Genomic DNA, 27,682 nt, shown 5'->3' on the forward strand with positions numbered 1-27,682 from the left:
ATTTGTGTGGCTCACAACGCCCACAACACGCCCGTATGCATGTAGCCTCATGGATGGCTGCCAGCTTTGCCCAGCAAGGAGTATTATGGTAGTGGTACCATAGCTTTACCATTACAGCAAGAAAACCACATCTAAAACATGTGGTTCTGCAGCAGTTCCATCACAGTAATGCCGCGCCATTGTCACTAAACCCTTGAGTCACTGCAGTTTCCAGTCTGGAAGGTCCAGTAGTGTCATCGTGTAACCCAAATCTGTATGTGTCATCAAGCAATACCTGGAAACAGCATGGTGAGGATCAGGGGCTTCTGCCCGCTACTCTGACTTCTACCCTGTGGATCTGTGTTAGTACCAAGCTGTGAAGTATATTGTATGTATATAGATGATGTACCCGACTCTATGTTGATGGCTGTACCAGCAGTGTTCTCAGTTTCCTGTCTAAACACTCCGAACTACTGTGATTAAAACTCCTTTATTATTCAGCAGTAATAGAACCTTTATTATATCCCATTTATATTTGGTACACAATAAAAAAAAAATTCTGAAAAACTGGCCAGTGTTATTTTTGTGTCCGTCACTTCAGGGAATGGCTGCATCCACAAACTGTGTTCGTCTTTCGTTTTCTGGGTCGCTGCAGGTGAACCTTACTTTTTAGCTTTCAGGAATGGCTCATGTAGAGCATCGAACAGTCTCTTGGCCTACGACAATACAAATGAAGTTCACGAGAAAAACATCAATGTTCATGGAAGTCATCAGGACAGTCCCTTTAATATGAGACTCCTGGCTGTGCGCAGCTGACTGTTGCAGGTCCAACTCCTCACATCCCAGCTGATTTTGGCAGGGGTCTATGGGCTTTTTTGCCCCCTGCCATGGCCATTAAATGCATTACATGGTTAGGTTCGACAGCGTGCGTTGCTCTATATTAGTGACTCTATTCTGGCTCAGTGGTAGACCCCAAGTGAGGGCACCCCCCCTCTAAGATGTCAATATGGCCTAACAAGGCAGAAAGTGTCTCTTAAGATAAGAATAGGCCAAGTATGTAATACTCCTCCTATACAGGGAGGAGACATGTTTCTCTAGACATATAAATAAAGGCTATCCCCACCCAAACAGTTTCTCCATTGGCCCATAGTCAAGGTCCATCCAATATCAGACTTACTTTTTGGGGTCCAAGTCCTGGACATAGAGACAGATCTTCTCGAGATGCATTTGCAAGGTCAGCGAGAGTCTGCAAGGAGACAAGTTCATTCAACACTACATACATACTGTAAATGGCGTAATAGGATGGTTTAACATGTTACAGGTCTTAATGGGAACCTGCCATGTTTTATAAGCATTAGAGATGAGCAAGTACCAAAATGCTCGGGAGCTCGTTAGTCGAGTCAAGCTTTTCGTGATATTCGAGAGCTCGTTTCGAGTAACGAACGCCATTGAAGTCAATGGGAGACCAGAGCATTTTGACCAGCCTGGTGCTGAGCGCGCGCTCTCTCTCTCTCTCTGCTGTGGAGATGTGGACGCTGACACGTCACAGCAGGAAGTAGTAATAGGGTGAAGGGTTGAACTCAGTGTGGTACTCGCTCGAGTAAGGCACCAACAATGTATCTGCCTGTATGAACAGGATGCACGACTGAACTCTGACATTGTTCGCTCATTCATTGAGAATCGGCTCGTGTAGAAGGACCCTTAGTTCATGGTGCTTATAGGATGTGACAGGTTCCCTTTAAATGAACTGTCGCCTCCAATGAGCCCTCGAAACTAAAGTATTGGCTGCATAGTAGCAAGGGCACAGAACATACCTTATCGTTACATTCTCTCCCAAGCGTGCAGCATAGGGTGGACTATTGAGCACGTGAACAAAGTATAACAATTACAACTTGGAGCCTGGGAACCCCTCTACTGTGCGCCCAATCCTTTATGGCGCTTGGCTCATTGGAGGTGACAGAATCTACAGTAAATGTAAGGCACATGTTTAAATAGTCTGACTAAAACCCATGATTAGTGTTGGAAGATCACTATATGCCTCTACTAATACAAAGACATCCTTAAGTAGGCCATGAATGTTTGATGGGTAAGGGGCAGCTCATCGTCAGTATGACTGGGCCTCTGGGCCTTCTAGTTTTATCCAGACAGATAGGTGCAGCTGTGGGTGACACTGAAGCTGTGATGATTGTCGGGCTGGCAGCTGATCAAACGTGGGCCAACGGGGTAAAAACCATTAAAGGGGTTGTCCCGCGCCGAAACGGGGTTTTTTTTTTTTCAATAGCCCCCCCCCGTTTGGCGCGAGACAAACCCGATGCAGGGGTTAAAAAAAAAAACCGGATAGTGCTTACCTGAATCCCCGCGCTCCGGTGACTTCTTACTTACCTTGCGAAGATGGCCGCCGGGATCTTCACCCTCGGTGGACCGCAGGTCTTCTGTGCGGTCCATTGCCGATTCCAGCCTCCTGATTGGCTGGAATCGGCACGTGACGGGGCGGAGCTACGAGGAGCCGCTCTCCGGCACGAGCGGCCCCATTCAGAAAAGAAGAAGACCGGACTGCGCAAGCGCGTCTAATCCGGCGATTAGATGCTGAAAATTAGACGGCACCATGGAGACGAGGACGCCAGCAACGGAACAGGTAAGTGAATAACTTCTGTATGGCTCATATTTAATGCACAATGTATATTACAAAGTGCATTAATATGGCCATACAGAAGTGTATAGACCCACTTTGTTTCGCGGGACAACCCCTTAACACTACAAGACGTACTGAACGCAATAGGCCATAAACTTAGGTCCTCTATAGGGCGCGGGATCAGATGTAATCGGGAAGGGCTGTTACGGCAACAGGACACCAGATACTGGTGTCTCGGCTTTCCCTTGCCTATGATCGCTATTGTAAGTTCTAAGGCATTGCAGTACAGAAGTACTGCAATGCATTATTATAGTGGTTATGGTTCAAGTTCCCTACAGAGATATTAAAAATGTAGTGTAAAAAGAAAAAAACTTTTTGCTAGATAGGCTCACCGCGGAGAATCGCTATGATTCTCCACTCATGGACAGGGGGCTGTGCTTTCCATAGCAACACTATGAAAAGCGTGCACTGCGTTACTCGAGGGCGGATTATCATCTGGAGTAACGCAATGCACTATCATCCGTAGACAGGAGCCCTTATCCTGCACGGCAAAAACTAAAGAAAAAAACAAAACAAAAACAACATACTTATTGTTTGTTTTGCCTCCTCAAAAAAATGCAATAAAAGTGATCAAAAGAGCCCTATGTATCCCAAATTGGTAACAATAAAAACTACAGCTCATCACACAAAAAACAAGCCCTCACAGAGCTCCGTCCACGGAAAAATAAAAAAAGTTACGGGACTTTGAAAGTAGTGATGTAGAATAATTTCAAACAAAAGGGTTTTATTGTGCAAAAGAGAAAAACATCTACCATGTGATTTATGCTGCAAGATCAACTATGTAAAAAAAACAAAAAAAAAACAAACAATGGCAGAATTGATGTTTTTCTCACTGCTCTTAAAAAAATACGAAAAGTTTCACAACACATTATATGCACCCAAAAATGATACCAATAAGAAGTAGTTTGCAACACAAAAAAGAAAGCTTTCATACGGCCGTGACGACAGGAAAAAAAAGTTATGGCTTTTGAAAAGTGGAGATGAAAATCCCTAAAAAAATTGTTGTGTTCTTTGGGCCACGATAGGCCGTGTCACTAAGGGGTTAAATCATGATAAATCTCGATCCTTGAGTTATGATCCAGCTTGCTGAGGCTTCTGTTTAGTTCTGCGTGGATACCTGCCCAGCTCCTGTATGGTGGCGAGGCTCAGTTGCCAATCAGAACTTTAGGGAAGCAGCTTAATAATCTCTGTCTCGGGGGATAAAAACCACCATGCTGTCTCCCATCTGTCTGAGAAACAGGTATAACTAGGAGAACCTGAGCAATGTCCTCCTTATGGTAAATGTCATCTCCACTTCCATGGAGTCAGTGGTCTCATACACTATGCAGAAAGTGGAAGAAAACTAACCCCAAATGTAGTGAGTAAAGTGCAGCTGTCTGTCTTGTTGACGGACTTGATGGTGGTGAGGCAGTCTGTGATCTGTAATACAATCAGGGAGATAACGGCGTAATACCCGACATACACAGACATGCAGCCCCTTAATATCCATCACCATGTGGGGTCTACCACTCTGCCCACCTTGGACATGAAGTCGCTCTCTGTCCTCTCTTTGAGGGCATCAGCTGGTTTTTGTTCATAGCATCTGTAGGTCTCCAAATACCGTGCGGCCTCCTCTGGACTGTAAGGAGAAGCAGAAGCAATGTCAGAAAACAGCATATTGAAAGAGTGGTGGGTGCTGGGAACAAACTGCCAGCAGACGTGGTTGGAGAATCAACAGTAAGGCCGGCCTCACATGGGCAAGAAAAACGTGCCAGATTTGTGCATGGCGATACGCATAAATCTTGCGCAAATATGAACCCCATTCTTTGGAATGCAATCACAGAAAATGGCCATATACTTACTGACTAAGGAGGGCAGATAGCTGCATCCCCTCAACATGCAGCTAGCAGACTACCAAATGAGGGAGCTGATTACACCTGTGAGGGACACCAATAAAACAGCCACTGGGAATTAAAAACGTATGAATTATGGCTTGGCTTTCAATTCCCAGTCATCGTTACAAGGCTTGTATAAAGAGTCTTAACAATGATTTGCAGGAACACTGCCTTCCAATAGGTGGCGCTGCAGAGGTATCGTTCCATCTCCCTTATTTGCATATTAACCATAGGAGTATGAATGGCCCTATAAGTCTCCCCACTCACCTTCTGTGTGTTCTCCCTAAGGAAAAAAGATAGCATTCCTGACACAGAGTTTAGTAAACCCCGTAAAAAGTGCCTGTGTGAGGGCAACCTAAGGGCTCAGTCACACGGGCGTTTGTACGCCCGTATGACAGCTGCGTTTGTGTTCCGCATCTATATAGACCCAATGCTTTGCAATGGGAGCGGTCACATGTGCGACTTTTTCATGCACACAAACGCATGTGGCGAAAATTATAGGACACAATGAATGGGTGAGTGAGTGCTGCCTCTGATTGGCTGAGTGCTGCCTCTGATTGGCTGAGTGCTGCCTCTGATTGCCTGAGTGCTGGGACCAAATCAAAGGCAGCTCTCATTCAATAGCAGAGAGCTGCCTCTGATTGGTTACAGTGCTCAGCCAATCAGAGGCAGCCCATTCATCAGGCAGGGATTTTAAATCCCCGCCTGCTGAATACTACTGAAAGCAGTTCAGGAGAAGAGCTGGCTTGAAGTGTCTGAGCCCTGGCAGCTGCAGAGAGGTGAGTATAGATTTTTATTTTTTACACTTTTTTAGGATGGTTTTCAGGGAAGGGCTTATATTTGAAGTCCTTCCCTGAAAATTAATACAGCGCTTGCCGGCAGCCCACTGCTTTCAATGGAGCTGGCTGTATTGCCGGCTGCATTGAATTCAATGGGATAGCGGGCAGCGCTCTTTTTGAGCGTACAAACGCCCGTGTAACCAAGCCTTTTTGGAGAATAAACGTTGCTAGCAGCGGTTTTTTCCACCATGCTGCTGGCTTCGGTCATGTGATTTTTTGACTGCATCAGTTATGCGCACAAAAAATTTGTCCCAAAAAACGCCCGTGTGAGTGAGCCCATAAGGCCGGTTTCATGCGGCTGAGAATCTTGCGCGAGTTTGGTGTGTTGCGAGACTCACCAAATTTTTGCGAATATGAACCGCATTCTTTTGAATGGAGACACACACAAGAGTGCTGCAGTGCAGGAAAAAATCGTGGCATGCCCTTTCTTTTCACATTCCTCGGACCCCATCGCCCATTGTTCTCAAGGGGACAGTAAAAGACATCAGGCAATGTGCACATGAGTGTGATGCGAGGTTTCCCATGGAAAACACTTGCTGATCCTCTAATGCGCCTGAAAGCCGCACAAGAAAAACGTCTCGCATTGGCATGAAAACGCACGTTGAGGAGAGCAATATCGGGCCAAGTTTCTCGGCCTAAGATTGCGCTCACCTGTGTGTAGGTAGCCTAAGTGTCCCTGGGGTAAGTAGAGATCCATCCTAAAGGCCCATTTACACACAACGATTATTGCTCAAAAGCCAAATTTTGAGTGATAACCGTTTGGTGTAAATGTGCTTATCTTTCACTTTTCTGCCAAATGAGGATTTTCAGTTCGGCATGAAATCCATCATTCGGCAGAACAGCTTATAAGAGGGACCACATGCTGTGTTCTGCCCGGGGAGCGCTGATTACATTGTCTCAGCTGAAACCAAAAACTGGCAACAGCAGTCAAAATACATTGACTATCAGAGGTATACATACCTACAATAAATACTCTAAGCACATTAAATAATGCAAGCATTTCGGGACTATCAGAGGTCAGACCTCTAGGATTGTTGCTCTTACCTCCAGCTCAGTATCAGAGTGCAGTCTGATAGGATGCAGATCTTTGCCAGCTCTTTTAGTGTAAAATGTGGGTCTTTCTGCAAAAAAAAGTGTGCAAAATAATAGAATTAAAATTCAGAGGTCTGAGCTGCCGGTCCTAAGTAACGCCTGGACCGTCATACTTACCACGTCCACCAGCACTAACAGAACACGGAGTGCGAAGGACTGGCCCAGAGACCGCAGCCGCGTGTGTATGTATTCAGGGTTCAGGTTGTGATACCGCAAACTAGGTAAGCAGAGAAAGGACATTGTACCACTGGATACAAACTGCAGGAACAGACGTGTCTCCGAAATACCCCGGGGCGTTCCACAAAACACGGCAAAACAAAAGTATATGTCCCACCGATACCAGTCGTCAACCACGGGCTCCCGTACTGCAGCATAAGTATGCTTACTGCTCTGCATACAGATGTAGCGAGGTTTACCTGGACAGCCGTCACTTTCTATAACAAGTCTTCCTATCTTACGCCATTAAAAAGTGTTATTATAACACAAGAAAACCCATTTAAAAGCTACTGGAAGGGCAAATAATGGGTTAAACCTGTACAGAATATTTTTAAGAGTCAAGTTAAACTTTGCTACATCTGTCATTTTTTTACGGATGCCATCTATTGACTCCAATACTTAGACGAAAAGATCATATACAGAAATATTCCCAGTATTGCAAGACACTCATAAGTCCTCATTAGATTCTCCCATTACAGAGGAAGAGATAGAAGAGGCAATAAATGACATGGCAAAAAACAAGACTCCGGGCCCGGATGGACTCCCAGTGGAGGTCTATTTGCACTATAAAAAGGAAGTAATGCCGCACCTGCTCTCCCTATATGAATACATATTCGATAAAAACCATCTCCCAGAATCAATGTTAGAAGCCAATATAGTCCTCATTTTAAAACCAGATAAAAACCCAGAAGATTGCGGTTCGTATAGACCAATTTCCTTATTAAATACAGACTACAAAATCCTCACTAAAATATTGGCCTCTCGTTTAAACCAAGCCATTAAGAAAATTATACAGCCTGATCAATCTGGCTTTATCCCAGGAATGTCTACATCAGACAACATCAGAAGGACGCAGGTGATTACACAGGTGGGATGGAGGTGGAGATCGGACTGGGCCTTGGCCTCACTAGATGCGGCTAAGGCATTCAATGCAGTTGAATGGCCATATTTGATGGAGGTCCTACGGAGATTTGGATTCGGAGACTCATTTATCAAGTGGATCTCTATTCTATATAAGTCTCCGACAGCCAGAGTAGTAGTAAACGGCCTGACCTCCACCTCCATCTCACTCCACAGAGGAACCCGACAGGGCTGCCCACTTTCCCCCCTCCTGTTTGCAATTGCAATAGAACCGCTGGCTCTGAGAATCCGACAACACACATCATATAGGGGTATCCAGATAGGACCCAGAGAAGATAGAATAGGCTTATATGCAAAGATCATATACAGATACATAAATGTACTTTACAAAGTGACTCACCTAAGAAAAAAGGCACAGCACGTCTCCCCCAGGAGATAATCTGGCACAATTTCTCCAAACTCCCAGGGTATATTTCGAATATGTTTAAGAAGTGGGTTCCCCCTCTGCAGAGAAACAAGGCAATAAGATCTGAATAGAGCAGCACTTAAAGGAAGCTTCCGAGATTTGTGTTCAAAAACCAGCTGGCCATACATAAGACTATAGTGACCCGACCGGAACCCCCACAGCTCCAGCGCTGCACCGGTCCTTCTCCCCGCAGGGTCTGTTAACATCCTGAATGGGAGGTCACAGACTGCTGCAGCCAATCACAGACTCCAGTGCTCAGCTGCTGCAGCCGATCACAGACCCCAGTGCTCAGCTGCTGCAGCCGATCACAGACCCCAGTGCTCAGCTGCTGCAGCCGATCACAGACCCCAGTGCTCAGCTGCTGCAGCCGATCACAGACCCCAGTGCTCAGCTGCTGCAGCCGATCACAGACCCCAGTGCTCAGCTGCTGCAGCCGATCACAGACCCTAGTGCTCAGCTGCTGCAGCAATCTAATGTCCCGTCCACAAACTGACTGGAGGATGTAAGCACAGACCCAGTAGGGAGAAGGGCAGAAGCGGCGCACGAGCTGTAGGGACTCAGGATGGTGAGTGTATCCTTATGTTTTAGCATGGCCAACCGTTTAAAAAAAATTAAAATTCCATGAAAACCCCTTTAAAGACGTCTCACACAAGCAGGTAATGCTCCAGCACCATCATGGTCTCTACTACATCACATGAAGAGCTCTCAAAAACTGCCTCAGGTGCTGCTGGAAAAATGGGAAATCAGAGATCATGGCGCAAGCGACACCGTCCAGAACGGACGTAGACCGCAGGACAGAGGAAGCAGCAGTACTTTGTATAAAACTGAACTTCTGAGTGCTGCTTGGAATGAGACATGCAGGCAACATATAATATTAGGCAACTGAAAAACAAGATTTGGTAAGAACTTACCGTAAAATCTCTTTCTCGTCTTGTTCATTGGGGGACACAGCTCTGACCTTGGGTATAGCTTCTGCCACTAGGAGGTGACACTAAGCACAAAAGTGTGAACTCCTCCCACTAGCTATACCCCTCCTGCAAGCAGCATGCTAGCTCAGTTTGTGTGCAAGCAGTAGGAGCAGCCAGTAGGATACAACATAGATAATAAACAACAATACTCACGAACTGTAACTCATTCCAACACCTTGTGCGACTGCACCGAGGACCCTCCCCTAGGGAGTATACGTCACAGTTCCAATACTAGACTGGGTGGGTGCTGTGTCCCCCAATGAACAAGATGAGAAAGAGATTTTACGGTAAGTTCTTACCAAATCTTGTTTTCTCGTCTGTTATCATTGGGGGACACAGCTCTGACCTTGGGACGTTCTAGAGCAGTACCCAAGGGGGCGGGAAAATATAAGGAGTCGCATGTGTAAGGAAGTAATCTGTCCTTCAACTGCGACCGGCGTTGATGGATGGCTAGGTATCCCGCATGCTCAGACAGAGCCTAAAGGGGCCTAAATAACAGCCCCATCCACCCTCTGAGGGACGAAAAAAACAGAACCCAGACAAGGGGCTGCCGACGAGGCATACGCCTTCCAAATAATACAGCCTGGGAATATGACCTTGCTGGCATAGTCGCCCTGAATTGCTGCAAGGCAAAGTCATTGTAAGGAGTCTACTCTGGAAACGCAGGGATCCAGTCGGAGTTGCCGGGATTACCGGCAGCGCGCCAGGTACTCTGGCGTAGTCAACCGAGAAACCTGCCCTGGAGCGTTCCTTGGAACTACCGAGAAGGTGCCCACCGATACCTCACCGAAGTGGATCCTGATACCGCCGGTAGGCCATACAGCGGGTAGATAACGACCGTTTCCTGTACCATCCGTACCCAATAGGCATCCGAAGATGGAGCTGTGAAGCCATAGGCGCCGAAACATCAGGGTTGTGGGCCTTCTACCAGGAGACTTAGTTGTAAAGTCAGGTCCCGTATACCTCCAGGTATTCGATCTCACCTTCACCGTCCCTCCGTGATAAAGGGACATTCGACTCCAGCCGCCAGTGGAGAAACGACCTGTTGAGATATGCAACCGTCTCATGCTGGAGTCCCGTGTTGACCACGGTTGGAAGGCCTGCCGTATGACCTTGATGCTGTATATGCTGACAGCCTCCGTCCATGGCGTCGGCTGTCTGATTAGCTGTAACTTGAAAAAGGGTCGTGAGAGGAAAAAGTTTGGTTCCATGATTCTGCAACAATGCCCACGGCGTCCGCCTCTGCATGGCCCCATGGGCTAGCGAGGACTTCTGCCCATTTCGTGATCAACTAGGGCTGGCCCCGTGCTGGGATGCAATGTAACCGTGTGACTCCACTGGGTACAGAAAAATTGACCGCACAAGGCAGCAAGGGTACACTGGTCCGAGACTCACTGATCCCTTTGAGGAAACCTCCACAGTAGGGATGGAGGAACCCTAAAATTGCAGACAGTACAAGTATGGACTGTCTTACGCTGTCCTGCAAGTCATAATGCAGGGAGAACAATGCAGGAAGGTCGCAGCGAGTTGCTGGATCTGTCCGCCCTAACTCCATTGGACGTTTTACCTTCCTATACAATCAGTCTCGCAAGCGACTAGGAGGGCCTAGTTTGCTGAGGATCAGCGCTCTACACCTGAACCGACACTAGTGACCATTTAGAATACCGAGCACTCCTACGGTCAGTCTCCCCATCCCCAATGGGAGGAACGTGGCCTGTTCTGTACCCCACCAGGGTCCGCAGGAGCTCTGTCTCCTGCAGAGAGCTATCCACGTCCTACTGACACGGCTGTAGAACTAGCAGTCAATCATTCCTAGAAAGTACACACATGCCTTGTGGTTCAGAGAACGCCCGAAAGAAACGAACTCGGCACTACAAAGCGCCGCCAGAGGGGCGCCCCGCGTCACTTCTGTCTGTGGCGGGGGCATAATAGTATGCGGCTCTCCTGTCATCGTAGATCGCCCTAAGCTGCAGGTGGGAACTCCAGGGAGGCTAGCCGTTATGAAAAACGTCTGGAGCGTAAGCTTCTGTGGGGTAGAGGCGAATACGACGTGTTCACAGAATTCCTGAGAATAGTATATTCCTCAGCAGGGTACCACAAGACTTGGCCAGACCGAAGGAAGCCCGACGGCTGTTTGACTTCCTTAAGAGTTTTGGCCTGCATACTGCTGCCTTAACACCTTGCTCCACACAAGGCCCAATACATGTTGTCCATAAGGTGACTAATTTTGGGGGGGAATGCAACTCTCGTCCAATAGCGAGACCCCATACCGATGTGGTACTAGCCGGACCCTGTCCGTGTGCTATCCCGGCATCGGACCTAGCAGTCTTGTTGCCTGCAGGGAAAAGCAGGGGGCTAGCTGTAAAGCCAGGGCAACCCGGTCAGACCTAACATCAAGGCCGGGGTACCGCTGATAATCAGCTTGTAGACCAGTACGGCAGCAGGGAGCGCACTTGATATGCGGCTCTGTCCCGAACTGCGACTCAGGGTGCAGGAAACTACTGAGGGGACAAAGCTGACGCCTGCTCAAACCAGTCTATGCGCTGCTTCGGGCATTGAAGTACCACCGGTCTCAGCCGCCTAGGGTACCGCCAACAAGCAGCTTGAACCCTGTTGTACGTAGGGCAAGATATTCTCCGGCTGGATGTAGTCTCGTTCCTTAACGAGCGCGCACATAGTATGTGACCCTTGCCGGCCGCTGTCATCGTGTCCTCCTGGACACGGACACTGTGGTGCGATTGTCTGTAGAGGAGTTCAACCGTATTCGGGACAGACATGAGGAAAAATGAGTCCAGAGCCTCCCTGTGTGAGTACTGACAAGAGATCGCATACTGTTATCTGTAAGACGAGATTCTCTCTGCTTAATCTCGAACTACAGCGCGAGCGCACTTGGTATTTGGCTCTGGGCGCCCCGCCTGCATGTCCTCCTGGACGCGGACACTGTGGTGCATGTGACCGCGGGGGGAACCACAGGGGAGCTGCCGACATGTAAGGCTCAACCCGGTGCGGAGCCGACATGGGGAACGATGAATCCAGTCAACGAGCCCCGAGTAATGCTGACAAGAGTTCGCACACTGTTGTCAGTATATATAGAGCTGTAGCGAGAGCGCATCTGGCATGTGGCTCTGGCCGCCCTGTCCGCGTGTCATCCTGGACTTAGACACCGCGGTACTGCTGGCTGCAGGGAACTGCAGGGGGGCAATGGGGGAGCTTTAGTCAGGCAACGCTCAACCCGGTCCGTAGCAGATATGGGTAGCTGTGTGGTACTCCTTCTGTATGGAAGGGGTAATAGGGGCGCTATCAGCGACCAGGGAGCCACCGATAGTCTGTGTGTAGTACGGAAGGGGTCCCAGCGACCTCAGTTTCGCTGAGAGGATTGCGTAAGGAGTGGTCAGCTGCTGCCTGCGGGCAAAGCGGGTCGCACAGTAGCATTATATGCCAGCCTATGGCAATCAAACGCCCGAACGTTGCGAGCTACGCAATCTGTTCAGCAGCAAGGCAATGGTGGCCGTGCGACACGGTTATCCACCACCAGTCCTGACTGGCGGCAACGCACGCAGGAAACGTGACAAACGCTGCTGTAGGGGGCGATGCTGGTGCAAAACCACTAAAAATCGCGTGGCCTGTTCTGCTGCGCGTGGCCGCTTTGGAGGCGATTTTAAAATGTCCCTGCGCCAACACGGAGAGTGGGGCCGGCAAACCGGCTGTAAGGCGCTATGCGTACACCGGGCGGCGCTACGGAAAGAGGGACGCGGGGCGCCACAGGGTAGTCGCCCGCTTGGCGGGAAAATCAAGCGCCCGCTCGGCGGTAAAATACAGGCGCCCGCACGGTGGGAAAATTCCAACGTCCGCTAGGCGGCAAAATTCCAACGTCTGCTAGGCGGCAAAATTCCAACGTCTGCATGGCGGCAAAATTCCAACGTCTGCATGCCGGGCCGACGGCGCGAGGAGCCCCGGCACGAAAAGAGCAGCAGGCACACGCCGGGTCCGCGGCAACCTCAGCCGCAGGCGGCCGGCAGCGCAAGCCGCGGCCGACAAAAAACAGCCGCGGGCGCAGCTTAAACATCGGTGCTGCGGGTGCATAAGCTGCAGCCGCCCTGTAACAGCGCAGCAGGCGGCATAAGTAGCAGCGCAATGGAAAACAAGTAGCGCAGCAGGCGGCATAGCAAGCAGCGCAACGCACATTGGGCGGCAACAACAAAACAAACCCACATACTTACCTCCTTCCTGAGGTGGGGTGGCTCCCGGGCTCCAGCAGAGCTTCTCCCATCATTACCTGCCTTTGGTGGGGCAGTGGATGCCAGACCATAAATAAGGGGGGCTCTATGGCTGGCGGGTCACACTCAGTTTGGTGGCCGAGTGTGCCTCCTTTTCTTCAGAGGGGGCCCGGCAGACAACAAAGGGCTACATATCACCTCTGTTCGCCGCCCTCGGTGGGTTAACGGGGAGAGTCCTGCCTCCTCGTTATGCCCTGGCCTTCCGGGGAAAAAACTGATGAAAATAAATAAAAAATAGTCTCAGCAGGAGAGACAGTCCTGCCTCCTAGACACTAAGCAAAAAACTGAGCTAGCATGCTGCTTGCAGGAGGGGTATAGCTAGTGAGAGGAGTTCACACTTTTGTGCTTAGTGTCGCCTCCTAGTGGCAGAAGCTATACCCAAGGTCAGAGCTGTGTCCCCCAATGATAACAGACGAGAAACTTTGATTGACTTATCTTGTACTGAACTTCAGGTACATCTCGTCTTCCCTGCATTTAAAGGGAAGCTGTCCCCAGGCTCCTGCTGTGTGATCTACGACTGCTGCAGGGGGGTTATTTGGATTCCTCTGCGTTTAATATGGTAACATGAATGCGGTTCGGACAAAGCTGCATGTGACTCACTAACGGTGTAAAAAACTAAAACTGGCTTTGTTGCCTAGAGCAATCAATCAGAGCATAGATTTCATTTTTAACACCTCATGACAGCCCATATCCCTTTTTAGCCTCCTTCACACAGGCGACACAGCACCGCCACAAGAAAATCACAGCGATATAGCGTCGCTGCACCGTGCGATATCGCTGCGTATTCTTGCGGCAATCCCGTAGCACAACTTTGTAGCATAACATGCGAGGATTTTCGGGGGGGGGGGGGGAGGTAGGGGTCCTTGAAATATAAGCCCTACCCTGAAAATAAGCTGTAACTAAAGGGGAAAAAAAAAGTATGCATCACCTCTCCTGCACTGTCCTGGGCGCTGCTGCAGCTTCTCCCCAGGTCCCGGCACTGATCATCATCTTCATCTTCTGGCCGGGGATTGAAAAATCCCCGGCTGCTGGAAGCGCTGGCTGTGATTGGCTGCCGCCTAGCCAATCACAGCCAGTGCTCAAAGAATGGCTGTGATTAGTTCAATCACTGCCATTCATCGAGCACTTGCTGTGATTGGCTAAGTGTCAGCCAATCACAGCCAGTGCTTCCAGGAGGTGGGGATTTTTGAAACCCCAACCAGAAGAGAAGATCAGGGTCGGGACCTGGGGAGAAGCTGCGGCCGGGCTGACAGCGCATCTAAGGTGATGTATGTGTGTTTTTTTTCCTGCAGTTAGGGCTTAGATTATAGCTTTGACAGTAGCATTTGCTACTGTCAAAGTTGCATTGCATCGCACGGTTGTCATGCGATGCAACAGAGAGGAAGGCCTCATAGGGAAACATGGCCTACAAAACCTCACGAGTCGCGGGGATATCGCCAGACCGGTGAGGTTTTTGTGTCGGGTTGTCGCATGCTATAAAACATCCTATGTGTGAAGGAACCCATATGAAAGCATGGGCTTCTCTTACATGCGATTTGTAGCAAAATCACACGACGTTTTCGCCCGTGTGAAGGAGGCCTTAACGGCAGCCGTTAGGAGACTTCGATATGCTCTTTGGGTCTGCCAGCTACGGTGGCCTATGAAGTTCAGCCTCAGACTGATAATACACTTCATAGGCTTGATAATACACTGTTATACTGAAATACAGCAGTGTATTATAAGATTGATAAAAGATGGTGATATTTAAGTCCCCTAGTGGGACAAACATAAAAAAGTTAAAAAAAAGAATTAAAAAAAAAACAAAAACGCACGCACGCACGCACACCCCCTTTGCTATGTGGAAAAGGGAAAAAAAAAAGGACAAAAACACAAATCTGGTATCACCGCATTCATTATAACCCACAGAAAATGGGTAGTTCATTATTTAACCCATAATATGGGTGACATAAAAAATACAAGAAAAAAATGGCGGAAAAAAATTGCCTGTTACCAAAAATGGAATAGAAAACATCAAAACATCATATGAATCAATGAATCGTATCATTACAATATAAGACTCATGCCGCAAAAAAAGCTTTGTGCAGCAGCGTTAACAAAAAAGGTCTTGATTGCAGAGATAAAAAATACATACAGACATTTTTCTTTTTTTTTTAAGCGTGAAAAAGTTGTAAAAAAAAATCCCCCTAAGAAAAAAAACAATATAAATTTGATGTACACTGTTAGAAATTTAAAAAAAACATGCCATAAATGCAGGTTTTGTTCATCTTGTCCCTAGAAAAAAAAATTTAATGAAAAGCAATTAAAATGTTCCCAAAAATGGGATAAATGAAGATTAGCGTTCATCACGCAAAAAACCACAAGCCCCCATAGAGCTTCATCGATAGACAAATAAAGATGCTCCGGCTCTTGGAATGTGGCGACACATTGTGAACAAAAATAGCGAAACATACAAAACTGTATAAACTTGGTGTCGCCGGAACCGTGCCGACCCGGAGAGTAAGGTGATCTCAGGATTTATTCTGCATGCTGAACACTGTAGAAATGCGAAGCAAAAAACAAATGGCGGAATTTCTTTTGTCCCCCTAAAAAGCTTATTAGAAGATCTATACAGCACATTATACCCAAAATGATGCCATACAAAAAAATACAACTTGTCCTGCAAGAAACAAGCCCTCATACGGCTGCGTCGCTGGAAAAATTAAAAAGTGACGATTCCTGAAATGCGACGATGAAAACCCCCCCAGAAAAAAACTAGTTGGTCATTAAGGTGCAAACAAGCTTCGTCACTAAGCTGGGCTGTGATTGGCTGCTGTAGGAACCAAAGACAATTTTTGTTTTAGAGAGTTTGATAAGTCTCCGCTGTGTCCCCCACGGCCCCTCGTACTCAATGCAGACACCAAAGACCACTGCAGCTGTTGGAAACTAACAAAGTGCTGAAACACTTGCAGAACTGAACACCTGAGCTAAAGCGGTGGCCACTGCGACCAAAAAATATCATTTGTCTCCTACATACATGGACTAAGGAGCCAAAGGCGAAATCGTGGAGCCATGCTGCATGGTCATAGGGAGAAGGCGACACTGGAGGGAGCACGGGGCTCACTGGGTTATCAGCAAGCAAGCCAGAACGTGAATGGCGCAGAGCGCAGTGCACTGTAAACACCTTGTCAGTACAAGAGAAGTAAAGCAATGTGGAAACAAAGTTCAGCCATTTAAAATGCAACTATAATTTTATTTCAAGGAGACGGGCCATCAGTATCAGATAGGTGGTATTTCGGCTCCCAGCATCCCCACTGATGAGATGACCAATGTAGACGTGGTGCTCTAGGAAGCGTGGTGTCCCCTTCAATGTTTACCACACAGTGCCATACGTTTTGTAGTGGCTGTGCCTGGTATTGCAGTCCAGTCCCATTCAAGTAAATGTAACAGACTTGCAATCCAAGAACTAAATGTACAGCAACGTGCCTGATAATGATGAGGACCAGCAGTCGGGGCGTTGTGGGATTTTCATTCAGTTGAGCAGGGGTGCCAGGAGTCAGACCCGTATGATTACTGCTGAACCATCCTGAGGATAGCCCATCAGTATCAAAGTCCTGGGAAACCTTTGTAACATAAATGGATATGGAACAGATCAACATGTCTAGGCGCCCCTGGAGACGACTATAGGTAATCAGAACTTTGCCATTCATATCTGTGAGAAGGGAAGCAGCAGACTTACAGCTGTAGATCAGAGAACCTGCGCCTGCACCCCAAGGTGTTACTAACACGGGCGAGTGCGATCTGTGGAAAATGGGACGATTTTTTGTGCGATTTTCATGCTGTGTGCTATTTGCAAAGTCCCCTTATTTGCCTGCATTAAAAATGGATCACACTCACATCATGCTTTTTTTTTATTTTTAAAAACACAACCCTTGACTTGAATGGGCGATTTTCGTTGAAGAACTGGACCAAGAAAGGACATTGAAATAGTTATTGAAATCAATGTGTTCTATTTCTTTGCAAGTTTAACCAAATTAAAAAAAAAAAAAAATCATACTGTATTTGAACAGAAGAAAAACACCCATTTGAATAAGGCCTTATAATGATATATTGTGCATCAGTTTTGATTAAAGGGGTTTCCCAGGCAGCGCTGACCGTCAGTGCCAGTGATGGGAGCTGCACCTGCAATTACAAGCGCTGGCCACTACACAGGGGTTGGAGCAGCAACTTCCACCCTGCCCCCGATGCATCCTGGCTGTGACAGCTGACGCTGCCGAGAAAACCCCTTTAAATGAAAGGAAATGCTAAGCAGCCCTTAATGGGCTTTGTTGGTTTGCATTACCTGTCGAGGGCTGACCACAATGCAGCTCCTCCCGCCTCCAGGCCTCAGAGTTGGAATAGCTGGTAGTCCTGCAGATGAGCTGCTGACAGTTTTGGGACTCTCCTCCTCACTTACATTTGGGGCCAAGGCTGTGTTCTCCCTTTGAGATTTTGATTCTGGGCCCAAATGTGTCTCCTGATGCTGGACATTTACTTCTAGGCTCGAGGACAACTTCTCGCTCTGAGGTTTCTGTCCGGAGCCCACATCTGGCTTCTGGCCGGAGCCCACATCTGGCTTCTGGCACGGACGTTTCCATCCAGGAACCTTGGTCTCCTGAATAATGTAATCTGCGTAACTTCCAGTGGACCCCACGCTGGACGGCTGACCGGCTGCTGGGGCTTGGAACAGGGACCGTACCTAGCACCAAAACACAAAGTCTCAGGATTGTCACACATTTCATCAAGAACCCTTATAACCTTTCTTTGAACGCATCTTCTGAAGCCCAAAGCAAGCGGAGAAGCCATCTGGCATTGAGTTATACTCCAAGTCATTCCATATTTTACTCCCAGTCATATGAGGGAGTTTGAGGCTAAGGAGACCCATCCCAAGCTCTCAAAATCCAGTGCGTTACGCCGCGTTTAGACGGAAAGATATTGTTCCAAAAAAATTGTTCAAACGAGTGAAAGTGAGCGATATTCATTTTGTCTAAACGCGAGCCAACGACTGTATGACGAGCGAGAATCATTCCAGTTTCTGCAGGCATAAAATCATCGCTGGCTCATTCGGTTATAGTTTGGTTTAAACAGCGATTGTTCAGTCGTTCTCTTTTACAGCAAATGTGAAAGACTGAAGATTCCCGTTTGAATGGTGACGTCACTCACTGGTTCAAACGAGAATCTGCTCGTCTAAAAGGACCCTTAGATAGAAGGGAGAGGGGCAAAGATCCTACAGGAACCGTCAAGGTCCACAACATGGCAGGAAGGGCATTTACCCCAGAAGGGTCATGATGGGTTTTAAAGTGAACCTACCATTTAACTATACTACTATAGACACAAGTTAGTTGTGATCAGTTGGGGAACGGGCCGCGAGACCTCCGATCACTGGAATGGTATACTATCAGACAGCCCATCTTCATCTCTCCACAAGCACTGCAAAGTAAAGCTAACAGGAGCCCAAGTGGACTATATCCCTCTGTTCTAACAGTCATTGGGGCGCTGCCATGGCTGACTGACTATCAAAGGCATGCCTGTGGCGTGGCTTGGTAGAATGCCAGTCACTATGATATTACATTATAATGCATAAGCAATCAAACAATCACAAGTTCTTGCCCGGTCTATCAAAGAAACGCATTATTTGTCCTGCACAGTGAACATTGTTGGAAGAAAAACACACAGCGCCGGAATTGTGCTTTGTTGCTCACTCCAGAAAAAAATGGTATAAAAAGCGATGAAAAAGTTGTACGCACTCCAAAATGGAGCCAATAGAAGCTTCAGGGTGTCTCACAAAAAAACAGCACTCATACAATTATGTTAATGGAATTATATAGGAGTTCTGACAGCAGAAAATAGTTACAGCAAAAAATAAAAATAAAACAATATATGAAAAACTTTGTATCATCATAATCAGACTGACCCACAGAATAGTTATGGTTGCTGATGGGCATCAGCTGTGAGCAATAGCCAGCACCCGCATTGTATGGAGCGGGATTGACTCCTGATCCCCCTCCATACAAACCCCGAACGCAGAAGACATAACTGTACATCCCATGTCCTTAAGGGGTTAAACAACAGTGATAAACTCTTCTCACCGGGACTTCCTCTGGTTCCAGAGAAGGAATGATGAATCGTTTGGGCTCCCCCTTTGCAGACTCACGCTCTTTTCCCGGCGTCTCCATCTTCTGATTGCAGATCGTTTGTCAATAACTACAAAAGTGAAAAGACCAAATGAGTCCGGGCTCAACATGTAGCGGCCCGCCAGGGTAAATCCATACTCACCGCGTTTACCACCACACGGCACGCACAAATATTGGGTATACCCAACATATACATGCTTAGAGTGCTAAGAGAGCGTTCGGAAAGTGGTACCCCTTCTATGGCATGTTATAGGTAACATGCAAAGGTGTTCTTCCCAAATATATGTTGATCATACGGTCACCAGCAATCAGTGGTAATCTGAGAGAACCCGGCAGCAAGTGCTGAAGGACTCTGTGGCATCACCATAGGGGACCATCATAGAGAGATGCTCTGCATAGCAGTTTGATGCCGTCGCCAGCAGATGGATGTCGTGACTGTGGACCTCCCTTATTAAGGGGTTATGGAGGAAAAGGCTTGGCCAGGGATCTGAGCAGCTGCAACTCATAAAAGCTCCAGTTCTTACTTGGGATATATCCTGGTCACAGGGTCTATGAGCAATAAAGAATGTGGCAGCATCCATAGGAGTAGAAATAATAAATGTATTCCCCCATAGTAACAAATAGCGACGTTTCGGTCAGTAATTAGACCTTTGTCAAGCATACCTGAATCCATCACAAGCAGTGTTTAAATAGCATACCATATAGAAAAGGACGTGCCCCTCAACTTCCAGGCGTCCCATAATCCCATTCATAAAAATTCCCTGGACACATCAAGACAATACATCAATATACATAGTTACAAAGTATGGTCGAACCGCTTCCATCCTGGCAACCTCCGGTTTCATGGCAACCTCCGGTTTCATAGCGTAACACTGCGGCGTCCCATGTGAGTAATTAAATGTATGCAAATTGAAACCAGGTGCCTGGGTGAGCGTGATCGACCATATGTACTCCAATATCTACAACACAAAACGAAACAAAACTATTTTGGTTTCCCCTACATATGCAAGGCTACATGGGCAAGTGGCCTTGCATATGTAGGGGAAACCACTACAGACGTTTGTTCTCGGACTGTAAAATATAAGTCCACTATTCGGAAAAAATATGGGGGAATACATTTATTATCATTTCTACACCTATGGATGCTGCCACATTCTTTATTGGTTGAAGATTCCTGACAGAGGTGGTCTGGCTCTGGTAAGGCTGTTGCATCCACTTAAATTGATCCAACCACAAGGGTGGTGCACTACAAGTGCTGCTGGGACTCTCTTTCTTCTAGGGTTTATAAGCAGTGATCGACATCTGATAAGAGCGTTATGGTCGTGTCCTCAGAAATCAGCTGTGCCATGATCTGCCACACAGATCCCTCTGGAACATTGGAGGTGAGGAGGAACGGGACTCCCAAGATGGCGGGACTCCCAGGAGTCTTTGTCACCCCTATGTGAAGTGGAAAAAGCCCACAGGATCCCTACGAGACCACCTCCTCCAGGGGCTTCGCCACTTTCAGTTCTGGTTAAACTCTTACATTTTAAGGATAGCGACACTATATTGCACAAAGCTCATGATATAAAAGAGCTCCTTGTGGATGGGAACAGAGTGTCCATTTTTCCTGTAGAAAACTAAAAATTAAGGACAGAAATGGTGCAAGAAAGTTGGTGGAGCTACCCTGGAAACTGGATGTGCAGGGCCACAATGTCTGGTAGCAAACACTTTCATGGGGATTCTATGGAAGATCTGCCAATCCAGATGTGCGCCGCATAAGAAGGGTGGGTGTGATAAGGTAAGGGGAATTTTTCCCCCTCTACTTACAAAGTGAACGGCAGCCTTCCACGATGTTAAACAGACTATAGGATGTAAACATCCCCTCTGTTGTATCCTGCCAAATTACGGGTATTTACGAATGAAGAGACACTTCTTTGAGAAACTGGAAGGGGAGATGAGGTGGACGATCACCATGAGAGGCGTTTGCAGAGACCTGCCAACTAAAGAACGTCCGCGCTCACCTTCCTTCAACCAGTCTGGATACATCTTCTCCGGAAAGTTGATGATTGAGGTGGCCAGAGCGGTACATGACCATTACTATGACATGCCGTGAATAGAGTTCCATGGAGGACTGGTGCCCCAACCTGTTCTCAGCTATACAGCTTTGGTCATTCATACGGCTTGGATTCTTTTCTCCCTTCTCAGTTGTTTAATAATCTTTTTGAGTATAGATTTATGCTGGATATGGGTGGATTGCTTTCCTACATGTGTTACTTCACAACCCTACTTAGTGTACTTTCCTTCATTGAATCTCATTGAAGACAGTATAGGCCACTCCCCCCCAGCAAAGTATGTCCTCTTCCTGGGAGGGCCAAATACGTGGATATTTGGCAGCACTATCACGGATAGATCTGGTGGTGGGTAAGGACTTATCGGACAGTCTCTAGGATACTTATTCCTCGCACAGACCATTCACCTTTACCGGTGGAGCTGCAACTAGGAGGTCAGCGCAGAGGCTTCCGCTTCAAATACACAGAGGTCAGACTGGAAGCCTCCGCGCCAACCTCCCATGTAGAGGCCGGCGCTTGCAACTGCAGGTACAGCTTGTGTTTATTTCAATAAGAGCTGTGCCTGCAGTTACAAGCGCCGGCCATGACCTCTGTGTTATTGCGGCACTGACAGAATGCGCCCGCACAGCTGATTGGTCGGGGTTCAGAGCGGCGGGCCCCGGCCGATCAACTATTGATGACCTATCCTGATAGGTCATCAAGAATATCTCGGTGGAAAACTCCTTTAAATATCAGTAAAAAAAGGAATCCATTTGAAAAGCAAGGTTGGAAGAACTAGGGGCACAGTGACTGAATATGTCAGGGCCGGCAGCTCTACATGTCATTAGAAGCAGAATAAGCCCGGCTTTAGACATTATTAGTAGCCGCACCTGATACATTGTTGTCCTGGATGTCATACTTAGCCTGGGTTCTCACATGCCGAATTCCCGGAGGAAATCTCGCGGTGTGGCCGCAGCGAAAAGCTGCAAGATTTCCGCCGGGAGAAGCGCTGCTTCAAAACCTGCGGCACTGAGCTCCTCTATTGGAGCGCCGGCCGCAGCGGAAGACGTAAAAAAAATGAACATGCTGCGGCCGGCGGATTCGCCATCCCGTGTGGACGAGATTTCTGAGAAATCTCGTCCAGATGGCTGGCCAATCCCGGGATTAGCAGCCGCAGGATGGAATTTTCGCGGCAAATCTGCCCAGTGTGAACCCAGCCTAACAGGAAACGCTGGGCCTGTTCTTAGATTTGGATGTTGGTGAAAAAACCCGTGTTGGTTTTTCAGGTCTATTTATATGGATTTTTGTATATTTGGTGGTTGTGAACACAAATCACGACAGACGCCTTTTTCTCTTTCAGTCTCTTTCATTGTGATGATGATCTCTCCGGCTGCTCAGCATTATATGGGGGGGTGGATAAAGGTTTCGGGGAAGGAGAGTTTGGGTAAAAAAAATAAGTAATAAAAAAAAATATTTCAGATGAAAAAAGGAGTTATTTAATAACACAAAGCCCGAAGAGCAAGTCCTAAAAGGATGTCGTAGGGGAAGATTAAGGCCAGTCTCACACGGATTCGGCTGCTGATTCCCACAGCCGAATCTGTGCATGCCCGCAGAAATAGACATTAAAAGGCAGCTTCTTACCTCTCCGGATCCAGCGCGGGTCTCCTCCGTGGCGGCCAGATCTTCTTTCTTCAGCACAGCGCATGTATACGGGCACGCCTGGATCTACAGGAAGATAAAGCATGCTGCGATATCAACCCGCACTCCAGAAAAAATAAATCACATCCGCATGCTAAAAAGCTGCTATGCAGGTGCCCATACATCCCTGCGGGCGGCTTGATTTACAGATCTCCCGCAGGTTCCGCATATCAAACCTGCCCGTGTGAGCCAGGCCTAACCCCCTCAATTAGCTACAGAAGGCAGCAATGACTCAGTGAGTCTCTCGCTATGGCGTACCAGGCGCGTCTCTCTGAATGGCCAGCATGCAAGAATACGCTCCCGTGTCCCGGCTGTTATGGAAGCTCAGTACTCAGAAGGCTGTCATCGAGACCGCTCTAGTATAAAACCAGGTCATGGCGATGACAACCTGTGTGAGAGCTGGAGCGCAGGGGATAGCGGCCGTCACCCAGCGTTCCCAACAGCTAATGGAACTAAAAAACAGCGATAGGCTGCGTATTTACATTTGTGTGAATGAGCCCCAATACTCACCATCGCTGCAGCAGTATCAGCTTCTGGCGAGGCTCCACAGCTCCATCACGGCCCTCACGAGTGTCGCCCCCTCATCCACAGGTCTCCCGACAGGTAGTGGAGGTCTCCCTCTGACTCCCTGGAACAAAAGTATTGTACAATGTCAAACTGGAGGGCACCAGACTCTGCGGAGGTAGAAGGACAAAGCCCCTCCGCCTCTCCCATTACACAGCGGCACTTGTAGGCGAGAGAGAAGGCGTCCAGGACGGCCTGCAGCCCACCATTGTATCCTGCACTGATGCTCCAGTGTCCCGGCCAGACCCCTGGCCCTTGTCACTACTAGCGGGGGCCCACGTGATGCAGCCACATCCCCTAGACTACTGTGTGAATTGGGTAACTGCACGGGCTTCTTCATACGGGCGTATGCACAAAACCGCCTGCCGTTGCACATTTTTTGCGCATGTGCGAGGTTGGATGGGGTGGATTTGCACGCGTGTCTGTGGATAGTCCGGCACTCTTTTGCGCATAACACACCCATTCCGTAGATTACAAGGCTGTTCGCTTAACAAGGCCCAGATGTGTTTTTTACGGTTTTGCGCAGCGTTTCACACATTCCTCGCGGACCTCCAATAGACTTTTATAGAAGCCTTTGCTGCACAAATGCAGAGCGATAGAGCAGGTTCTACATTATTTCCAATCTCACAAAACGCGCTAACGAGAAAAACGTATCTATTCTCGGTTTATATTTTACGTGCGCAAAACAACCGTGTGTAGAAGCCCTAAAGGCGGAGCGATGTGTATACGGGGTCACTAGTAGACGGTACTGCCGCATCACATGACCTCCGTAAGGCCTGTAACACTGCGGTGAATACTGCTATCTCTTCTTGTCCGCTCGCATCGCACGTGGCGAGTGCCTCCTGGAGGCTCCCCCAGCAGCCCGCATGTTCTGCCGGGACGGATTATATTCTACCCAGTTAAACGTGTTTTACCATAAAATGTGACATCTGTATGTCATATCTACTTGATCAACAATTGCCATGAAACGCCGAGAACTGACATAACGTGTGGCATTTATGAGCAGCTCCACCATAGAGAAGGATCCTGCCAGGATCACTCTGAGATGCGCCAAATTGACTTCTTTATTATTGGTATAAACATGAGAGGATAAGATGATGTAACTGCAGTGTGTAGAATAAACGGAAAGGGATGTTCCAGGCAGCAGCGGCTGTCAGTGCCGGGATACAGCGGGGTTGGAGTGAAAGCTGCTGCTGCTCCGTCTCCTGTGTAGTGGCCAGTGCTTGTAACTGCAGGTAGCGGTCCTATTGATTTCAATGAGAGGCATACTGCAGTTACAAGCACTGGACACTACACTAAGGTCGGCGCAGAGACTTCCGCTCCGACCTCTGTGTTATTGCGGTGCGGACAGCCTGCACCCGCTCAGCTGATCGGTCGGGTCCCATACGACGGACCCCAGCCGATCAACTATTGATGACCGATCCTTATAATACGTCATCAATAGTATTTCACTGGAAAACCCTTTTAATTCCTAAGGTCGGTGTCACACAGGCGTAAGAGTATTTATGCAATGAGCGGCGCGCATGGGCATTTTTTAATGGACTTAAGAGACACACGTGTACCAACGGTACCAATAAAAAACAACCAACTCGTTAAAGGGGTTGTCCCGAGGCAGCAAGTGGGGTTATACACTTCTGTATGGCCATAATAATGCACTTTGTAATATACATTGTGCATTAATTATGAGCCATACAGAAGTTATAAAAAGTTTTATACTTACCTGCTCCGTTGCTGGCGTCCTCGCTCCCATGGAGCCCGACTAATTTTCGGCCTCCGATGGCCAAATTAGCCGCGCTTGCGCAGTCCGGGTCTTCTGTAATCTTCTATGGAGCCGCTCGTGCCAGAGAGCGGCTCCGTGTAGCTCCGCCCCGTCACGTGCCGATTCCAGCCAATCAGGAGGCTGGAATCGGCAGTGGACCGCACAGAAGAGCTGCGGTCCACGAAGACAGAGGATCCCGGCGGCCATCTTCAGCGGTAAGTATTGAAGTCACCGGAGCGCGGGGATTAAGGTAAGCGCTCCGGTAAACTTCCTTTACTTCCCTGCATCGGGGTTGTCTCGCGCCGAACGGGGGGGGGGGGTTGAAAAAAAAAAAACCCCGTTTCGGCGCGGGACAACCCCTTTAAGTAAAAATAAAAAAAGCACAAGCCCTTGCAGAGCTCCGCCCATGGAAAAAAAAAAAGTTCTGGGACTTTGAATACAGCGATGTAGAAAAAAATGTATTTCCCCAAAAAAGTGCTTTTATTGTACAAAAATCGAAAATCCTAATATATACATAATTTTGGTATCGCTGTAAATTGCACCGACCGCAGAAAAAGAGGTTATGTCATTTATGTTGCCTGAATAACGCTATACAAAAATAATTGAGGGGTTTTTCTCATTGCTCTCAAAAAAAGTTAATAAAAGTTTTACAATACAGAATATATACCCAAAGTGGTACCAATAATAACTACAGATCATCATGCAAAAAACCATCCCGTCCTTAAGGGGTTAAGAAGATTCCCCGAGCCGGCGGGGGTGCGGGGTGGACATGGCACACACTGCCGGGACCTTCTCACACTTCTTACCTCTCTCTGCCAAGCTCTACAGCGACAGCTGCTGAGCACAGCGACATCCGGCGGAACAGGAAGTAAGTGGTATGCTGAGTGCGTTGCATGCTGGGAGATGTAGTTTTAGCTCTACTATCAGCGGCCATGGCTGTTCACATGTAAAAACAACTAAGGGAGATGGAACATTACCTCTGCAGCGCCACCTACTGGAAGGCAGCATTTTCGTTCCTGACCCCTGTAAAAACAGTCATGGGGAATCTTTCTGGACTTCTCAGTAGTATTTCATATATAAGCTGGTGTGGCAGATATCACATCAGTGCCGACCAGGCAAAACCTGTACTGTGTGCTACAGCCCATCCCTGCCCTGTAATACAGCTCCCACCATCAGCAGACCCCCGTAAGCACACGTACAGCCGCCTAATAATACACCAAAAACCTGCACCCTAAGCCGCTCTCATACAGGCAGTCTCGCCGATTCCCTGCATGTTTTTGCCGAACAGTTTTGTTACGTATGTAAAAATAAAAACACACAAAAGTGCATCAATTTTGTATGGAAATCGCAACAAATATGCCGGTTTCCTGTGTTACTGCGGACTTCCACACCTCTTGATTTCAGTGGGCTATTTCGATGCATAATATCCACCAATATAGCGCATGCCGTGTTTTTTTTTCTTCTGGGGGTGGTGGGGGTTCATACAACCGAAAATCACATGCAACATGCACAGCTGTGAATGATCCCATTGAAATCAATGGTCTCTATTCATGGCGTATCAGGCGCATGTGTAAGGCTAACTTCACACGAGCGAGTGCGATATCGTGCTCGCAACATACAATATCCCTGTGGATGCTAGGCGTTTTTGTATCACTTCAGGGATAGCACGCCACTAGCACGTGGCGCGATGCTGCCGCCGGCGATGTACGGGCACGTGTATGACCCCACCCAAAAGAACGAGGTTCATATTTGTATAATGCACAAATCTCGCGCGAGAATCTGGTCCGCGTATTTGCGTTTGTGTGAATGAGCCCCGATACCGCAGATCAGACCTTACAAAATAATGAATCTCTAGACCCTGCAAACACCTAAAAGTCTCCACTGACCCCCTTAATACATAGGGACCCACAAAACAAAAGCAAATCCCAGACTAAATTAACCCCTTCAGGACATCTGCATACATGTACCACCGATGGTGGGTGTCGAGGTACAGCGCACGCTCAGCCGCCACGGCACACCGTTTCACTACTTAGATGCTGCTGCCAGGATTGTCAGTGGCATTTAAATGGCCTGACAGAGCGATCTGTCAATGGTCCAAAGCAAGGTGCCATTCGGTTGCCATGGCAGCCTGGGGTCTTCGGAAGGCAGCTGTATATTTCCCACTATTAAGCCCTGCCTGTCATCTGTTGGTACCATTTTGGGTTACAGACAACTTTTT

General features: G+C 47.9%; 1 protein-coding gene across 1 annotated transcript; it reads right to left on the bottom strand.

Moving 5' to 3' along the window:
- Positions 1–453: 453 nt before the first annotated feature.
- Positions 454–26,322, bottom strand: ERCC1 (ERCC excision repair 1, endonuclease non-catalytic subunit). The gene is made up of 11 exons (XM_066586754.1): positions 26,271–26,322; positions 23,652–23,769; positions 19,369–19,483; positions 17,583–17,978; positions 7,954–8,057; positions 6,594–6,693; positions 6,429–6,505; positions 4,190–4,289; positions 4,019–4,090; positions 1,157–1,225; positions 454–695 (listed from the first exon to the last, which is right to left on the bottom strand). The coding sequence occupies exons 3-11, from the start codon at positions 19,453–19,455 to the stop codon at positions 642–644; spliced, it is 1,059 nt and encodes a 352-aa protein (XP_066442851.1). The 5' UTR covers positions 19,456–19,483; positions 23,652–23,769; positions 26,271–26,322; the 3' UTR covers positions 454–641.
- Between the last annotated feature and the right edge of the window lie 1,360 nt (positions 26,323–27,682).

This window comes from Eleutherodactylus coqui, chromosome 13 (genome assembly GCF_035609145.1).
Source record: "Eleutherodactylus coqui strain aEleCoq1 chromosome 13, aEleCoq1.hap1, whole genome shotgun sequence".
Lineage (NCBI taxonomy): Eukaryota > Metazoa > Chordata > Amphibia > Anura > Eleutherodactylidae > Eleutherodactylus > Eleutherodactylus coqui.